This window comes from Cyphomyrmex costatus, unplaced genomic scaffold, assembly GCF_001594065.2.
Source record: "Cyphomyrmex costatus isolate MS0001 unplaced genomic scaffold, Ccosl1.0 scaffold318, whole genome shotgun sequence".
Taxonomy (NCBI): domain Eukaryota; kingdom Metazoa; phylum Arthropoda; class Insecta; order Hymenoptera; family Formicidae; genus Cyphomyrmex; species Cyphomyrmex costatus.
The window spans coordinates 107,725-115,344 of record NW_017277319.1 but is presented as its reverse complement, the minus strand read 5'-3'; the positions used below and the strand labels follow the sequence as shown (position 1 = coordinate 115,344).

General features: G+C 40.7%; 1 protein-coding gene across 1 annotated transcript; it reads right to left on the bottom strand.

The window, feature by feature from the left end:
* Window positions 1–617: 617 nt before the first annotated feature.
* LOC108775780 (uncharacterized) lies at window positions 618–4,506 on the bottom strand. The gene is made up of 2 exons (XM_018542228.1): window positions 3,526–4,506; window positions 618–2,336 (listed from the first exon to the last, which is right to left on the bottom strand). Exons 1-2 carry the CDS (start codon window positions 4,504–4,506, stop codon window positions 618–620), a joined length of 2,700 nt encoding a protein of 899 aa, XP_018397730.1.
* Between the last annotated feature and the right edge of the window lie 3,114 nt (window positions 4,507–7,620).

The window sequence follows — 7,620 nt, the reverse complement described above, 5'->3', positions numbered from 1 at the left end:
ATTACTTACTTAATTTTAATGACATTTATCATTTGTATACAAGATTTGATATCAACAGTCGGCGCCAAGTTAAATTCTACCAAATTAAAAAGTAAAACACAAGTGGTACCTTTAATCTTTAAGTGAACCCATATAGTACTATTATTTAAATTCTACTAAATTAAAAAGTAAAACCCATGTGGTTCTATCTTTATCTTCATACAATGAAACCTAAGTATATGCCTTTGTATTCTTATTAAAAGATCTTCCTATTCGAAACCAAGTGACTTAAATTCTTTTTTAAAAAAATTATATCACAATTAATTTAAAAAGAAAATGAAAAAAATATATTTAAATAGAAAAATTTTTTATGTAAAAACACTATGTAAAATTAGCTTTGCCCGCACGACGACTGGACCTACTAGATCGAGGGGATCATAAAGTTTGGAAGTATCGGACAAGATGGCTCACTTGGAAATTATCGCGGAGTTGTCCCCGGGGTTGTAAGAGAAACTGAATGCATCGCTAGAGTGCATCTAATGAATGCCCAAGATGGACGATTCCGAGTTATTGGGGATTGCAACCGGTGTGTTATTTTGATCCTTGATTCCCGTCAATAATTCGGGAGCGCTGGATGCTCATTTTCCAAGCTCGAAGCCACCACAACGTAATACCTTAATTGCTTCGTCGCGTATTATTAATGCCTCGTCTATCGTGTCGGCTCCCGTGAGCATGTCGTCAACATAGAAGTCGCGCTCGACACATTTGGAGCCATTAGGCCAATCGCCAGCGTAATGCTCGGATAACCATGTGAGGCATCGCGTGGCCAAAAACGACGCGGAAGAGGTACCGTATGTTACGGTGGAAAGCTCGTATGTTGCCACTGTAGAAGTGAAATCATCTCGCCAAAGAATGCGCTGATAGCGTGTTTGTGACGGATGCACTAGAATTTGGCGATACATTTTAACGATATCGGCCGAAAATGCGAAACGATGTGTACGAAATCGCAACAGTATAGTAAATAGATCTTGCTGTACGGTAGGACCGACCATAAGCGTGTCGTTCAATGATATGCCAGCCGCGTCCTTGGCGGAGGCGTCGAAGACAACGCGAAATTTATTGGCGGCGGGCGCCTTAACGATGCAATGATGCGGTAAGTAGAAGGACTTTGGATCCTCGGGGGGGTCGGAAATTAATTTCATATGACCTAGTGTATTGTATTCATTTATGAATTGCGAATATCGCGTTTTTAATTCCGAGTCGCGGCTAAGACGCCTTTCAATGCCACCGAGGCGTTTTAAGGCGATCTCCCTAGAGTTAACGAAAGCGTCAGGCTCGGACTCTTTAAAGGGAAGTTTGACAATGAATTTGCCTTGATCGGTTCGAGTCATGTTTTCTAAAAAATGTCGCTCACAGTGAGCTTCCTCTGAGGTATAATGATTGGAAACCGCCGAGATGTTCTCTACGTCCCAAAAACGAGATAATTGCTCGTGCAACTGCTTGTTGCTTATTGAAGCATGAAGAGAGTGCACATGTGAAGCTGCTTTCGGTGCAGTGTGCAATCGACCCGCCAATATCCACCCGAAGCGTGTCTTCTGTAAGGTAGGATGTGAGGGCGTTGCCTTGATTTGACCGATACAGAGCAAGCTCCAAAAATGTTCCGCGCCGATTAAAACGTCTATCTCAGACGAGACGTGGAACTGCGGATCGGCTAATTCGAGATTAGCCGGTATTTCGAAGGCATTTCTTTTAAGCGTGAAAGCCGGAAGTTTGCCGGTTACATGTTCGGTAACAATGCAATCGACTAGAATGCTGAATGAACTCGTGCGCGAGTGCAGCCGTATTTCAGCCGCTTGGAAAGCTCGCGTGGTAACATTATTTATTCCCGAAATTGAAATGTCCGAGGAACGTGTTTTAATATCGAGAGCGTCTGCGAGGTGCCGCGAGATAAAGTTAATCTGAGAGCCCGAATCTAATAAGACACGGCATGCTCTGCGACAACCGTTTGCGTCGTAAACATAAGCGAGAACGGTCGAGAGCATGACGTCGCTGCGATCCGGAGTCGCGAGACCGCTCATGACAACGGGAGCAGGAGAGGTGGCTAGAGCCGGCGCGTCTACTGATCCACGATCACCTGATTCGGAGATGTCGGACTTGACCGACGTGGCAGCAGCAAGGTGAAGCAACGTGTTATGCTTGGCCTTGCAAATTTTGCAATTGCCAGAAGGGCATTTATTTGATGTATGATCCACCGATCGTAAACAGTTAATACAAATTTTGCGCTTTTTGATTTCCGCAATCCTTTGCGGAACGGGTAATGCTATGAGCTTTTCGCAATGATAGATGAGATGCTCGCCCTTACAAAAGGAGAATTTTATTTTTATAGAGGCAACACAAGATTGCTGCTTCGCGCTCGATTGCGACTGCGACCGCGTGTTTACATTCTTGGATCTACTGGGCTGCGTTCCAAAACTTTACTCGATTAACTCTATAGAACTCCGTTTAGTGGGGGGCAGAGTAAGTCAGAGTTAGCTACTATATTGGAATATTTTGGAACAGGTTAGAGTAACGTACATGTGGCGGCATATACAATTGTACTAAAGATAATTTATTTGTAAATTATTCATGTTGACATTCTTTGTGGTACTGTTTAATAGATTACGATCCATGAATTTGTACCTAAGTATAAAGATAAAAAAGATTGTCGGTTTTTTTAATAGAGTCATAAACGTAATTCGTAGTATAATTAAGGTGACGCAAACTATTTTTTTGTGTTGATTTACGGTTATGACTTATATAAACGATTTTTTGTCAGAGAGTAACATCTTTGTGTTCAGATCCAAAATCCTATACTGATCAAAATAGAGCCATTAAACATGATTATTAAAATATTATCCAATTTATAACCTCTGCAATCTGATACAACACTGATACTGCGATCTAATATATTCTATCAGATAGCAGAGGTTATAGATCATTGGGTTAATATTTTAATAATTATGTTTATCAGTTTATTTTGATCTGTATATGATTTTGAGCCTAAGCACAAAGATGTTGTAACTCTCCGACAGAATCGTTTATATAAGTAATAATCGTAAGAATTTATTTCGAAAATCCATATATGTATTAAATAAATTCTTACGATTATTACGATCTTCCAAATGCTAATTGGAATTATAATTATTCTCTAGATTTTTATTGTTTTGTAAAAGAAATGGAATAATTCCGCTCGTAATCCATTCCAAATAATTTCGTAATACGTATCCAGTTTATACTTCTTCTAAAATGGCGCGTTTTCCCTCAGAGTTAACTCTTCAACCTACCTCAGTAGCAAGGTTGGAAGAGTTGACTCCGTGTACATTGACTACGAGTTTTCGAACGAACAGACTCCGCCCATATAGTACTTTACGCAGTGTTTCGGAACGACCATGAGTTAACTCTCTTACTCAGAGTAAGGTTTTGGAACGCAGCCCTGCTTGTCTCAAGAGTTATACACCGATGAGCAAAATCCGTAAATTGTTTGAGTGTAGGCAGAGCGGGGCCTACCAATGACAATTGCCACTCTCGCGATGTGAGCGCGTCGAGCTTATTGCTTAAAATATAAACAAGTAAATCGTCCCACTGCGCTGTGGGGCGTTTTAACGCCTGAAGGGCGTGAATATGTCGAGTAGCACCATCCGTGATCTGACGCAATTCAGCGACGTTTTCTTTCGCCATGGTTGGCAAATCTAAAATAGCTTGTATATGACTCTGCACAATAGCGCGTTTGTTATCGTATCGTTCCTTCAAAAGGTCCCATGCTACTTGATAGTTTGTGTCGGAAATTTCCAGCGCGCTAATTACTTTGAATGCATCTCCGGTGAGAGAAGCTCTTAAATACTGCAACCTTTGAACAGGACTTAACGACGCGTTTTCATGTATAAGAGAATTAAAACTGTCGAAGAACGGGCACCACTCGTCATATTTCCCGGAAAATTTCGGTAATTCTAATTTCGGTAGCCTTATGTGGCCGAAAGACTCGCGGCTGACGACACTAGAAGACCACCGTGACGGAGAGGCCGCGACGCGTTGTGCAGTCGCGGGATAGAGCAATTCGCGTATTTGAGCACATAAAGCATAATGAAAGTCTTCGAAGGGAGCGCGATGTGCTTCTTCGGATTCGTCGATTAATTCTAAGTTTGTTTGAACGCTATCATAATCTGTCCAGTACCTGTCGAGTTTAGCACATCGCTCTCCGAGTTGAGCCGCGATTGACGGCGTAACGGACGCGATAGCTTCCGTAAATGTACATATGCGCGTGCACGCGGCGATAATCATTTTGCGCCTGCGCTGGAGCGACGCGGCGTCCTCGTTGTCAACTTTCGGCATGACGAACGCAGAACGATAAATAAACCCGTTAAAATTGACTTGATTACTGGCACCGGCACTGAGATAGTTGCTTTCACCTAACAAAATTGAATGCGTGTGTCGCACTATGATGGATGCGTCGATGATGCGCCAGATGATGCGTTGAAGATGTCCTCCCATAGAGCGATGAAGACTGCCGAAGACCGCGTGACGTCACAGGATGATGCCTGTTGCTCCGATCGCGTGGCAATGGCTGCTCTGCGCTGCTGGGCCGGATGTGCCTTGACGTCGCGAGAAACGACTGATGTACCTCGATGCACCGAGAGCTATGTTTGCGAGCCTCGGTATGTCGTGGTGAAAAGGTTATAGGCTGAAGAGCAGCTAACCTTGCGTGTCTCAAATCCCCGATGAGAATTTGCGTGCTCGGCAGATTGCTAATGGCGGACCTCGAGTGCTCGTCTCACTGGCGATGGCGGGCCCCAGCGCACAGTGGCGCGCCAGGTGATTTTTTTCTTCAAAAACGATTTCCTCTACAACGGCTCGACCGATTTAGATAAAACAAATACGAGCTTAAAGAGGACAAAATTTCCAAAAAAACTATGCAGGCCGATTTTTAAATTTTTTCGCCATATTTAATTATTATTTAAACAAAAGAATGGAATATTTCGTGGAACCATTAAACTATTGAAACATATCATTTTCTTTACATGTAAAACAGATTAAATTTTCTACTCGGGGGTTTTCGAGGTCACTGATTACGAATCCGATCTTATATTTTCATAATTCAAAATGGCGGATCCAAAATGGCCGACCGAAATGTAAAAAGTTAGTTGATCGAGATGAAACTGGGCACTCGGGGGTTTTCGGGGTCACTGATTACGAATCTGATCTTAGATTTTTAAATTAAAAAACGACTGATTCTATATGGTGGACATAAATGTTAAAATTTCATAGTTCACGGCTGCAACGGGAGTATGAAATTATACAAATTGCGTGAGCGCATCTATCGGCGAAGTGCTAAGTCAGAGTTGACACCATCCGATCCGCGAGTGTAGCTACTCTTCGCCGATAGATGCGCTCACGCAATTTGTGTAATTTCATACTCCCGTTATAGAAATGAAATTCCGTTTAGTATATACACAGATGATTATTTAGTTCTCCTTACAAACGATATTATTCTTATTTCTGAACGTGCGGAATAGTACATTATGTACCAATGAATTTTCAATGCTTCTTGCATGCTGTGATTGCTTCTTGTACGCTTCCCGGTATTCATGCGTAAATGGGGTGTTTACATACCACGCACTGTGTTTACGGACAAAAAGTCGAGCTTGCCGTCTCTTTCTTTTACACGTTTTTATATTGCGCGGCCTAAGCCTTACATTTAGTATTTCGCGGTCCGCGCGCGGTCTCTATACGGGACGCGAAAATTCATTTCGCGGCCTGATGACTAAAAAAATATTTCTCATGTTATTTGGTACCCGATATTTTTATATCTGATGGTCAGCTGTATGCTTATTAGAATATAAATCTTACAGTACCTGTTTATACTTTATTTTAAATCAAAAGTAATAAATTTTGGGTAGCTGATATGGAAACATTTAATGTCACAAATCAATCGCTCTGCGATATTTTCATTGACAATAAATGTCAAAACCTAAGTGATTTAATGGTAAAGTTGAAAGAGATTCACGAATTAAATGACGATCAAGTGAATGCTATTTCAAACACATTAAATATAAACGGATTTGTTACAAATGTGAAGAAAAAATTAAAAAATGTGTTTTTCTCCAAAAGTAGGTTTGATCATGTACACGAGAATTGGTTGAAAAAATCATTAACAGTTACTATTGGTGATCCGACTATTGATATCGGTGAAAGAGGTAGACGGACAAGATCATTCGAATCTTCTTCTGACGCAACGAAAAGAAGGAAAATGACATCTCTTCTGGAAACATATTCAGCGGTACAATTGCAAGAAACTTTTCTTTTTATGTTGAGGCAGAATGGTAGGAAGAAAGTAGCTAATGCCATTGAATATATGCTTAACGCTGATTCCGAGGATATTGAAAGTTGCCTTCGTTCATATCTAAAAATACAGGAACAAGTACCGTATAGTAACGAAGAAATCGTTGCTTTCGCCGAAGACACTGATTTAATGAAGCACCAGTATACGATTTTACGAAAACAAGCTTTAGAAAAAAATGTAATAATATATCCATCGTACAGGCAGTTAGTAAATGCAAGGAAAGCATGCATCCCATCTGACATTCATGTGTCAGACGTGTGTGCCAAAGTAAATTTGCAGTCCCTTGTCGATCACACTATCAGTAGAATCTTGATAACTGAAAACTTACCTGTTGATACTCTCAATAACAGTGACAAATTCAGACTTTTTGTAAAATGGGGTTGTGACGGCTCATCCGGGCAAAGCATATACAAACAGAATTTTGAGAAACCTGAACTCTCGGATGAGAGCGTTTTCACCATTACCTTCGTCCCATTGTTGATGACCGATGAAAAAGACAAAAATCTGATCGTATGGCAAAATCCTACACCATCATCAACAGTTTATTGTCGACCCATAAAATTTGAGTTCTGCAAAGAAAATAAAGAAAGAATCTTGGCCGAAGTTGATGAAATAAATTCTGATATCGCAAAACTGCAATCTACGGTAATTAAGTTAAATGAACGAGAAATTACAATAGTAACTGACTTTGAGTTGACAATGGTTGATGGGAAAGTCTGTCAAGCACTGACAGATACTAAAGCTTCAGTAACGTGCTACATATGCGGTGCAAATCCGATCGATATGAATAATATAGAGAGCTTAAAAAATAGACCGGAAAATTTACATTGTACGAGATTCGGTTTGTCATCCCTGCACGCATTGATCAGGTTTATGGAATGTCTTTTGCACATTGCCTATCGCCTTGATTTTTGTAGGTGGAGAGTCTGCTCTAAGGAACATACTGAATTAATGAAAGTTCAGAAAAAACGTATATTTCAAGAACTAAAATCAAAATTGAACCTTATTGTAGACGTCCCAAAGCAAGGGTCGGGGAATTCAAATGACGGTAACACGGCACGTAGATTCTTTCAAGATCCTCAATGTATTTCGCAAATACTGCGAGTTGATGAAACACTTATTAGGAGATTTAGCATTATTTTGCAAACGCTTTGTTGTTGTCAACCTGTTGACTACGAAAAATTTTCGGTTTACCTCCGTGACACAGCTAAGCAGTATGTAGCATTGTACCCGTGGTTTCCAATGCCTGTAACTATACGTAAAAT

Excerpts from the sequence above, each read along its gene's own strand:
- LOC108775780 (XM_018542228.1), bottom strand. The coding sequence starts at position 4,506 with ATGGGAGGACATCTTCAACGCATCATCTGGCGCATCATCGACGCATCC. Across the intron at positions 2,337-3,525 it reads GAGAGTGGCAATTGTCATTG|GGCGAGCATCTCATCTATCA; the intron begins GTAGGCCCCGCT and ends TCCTTTTGTAAG.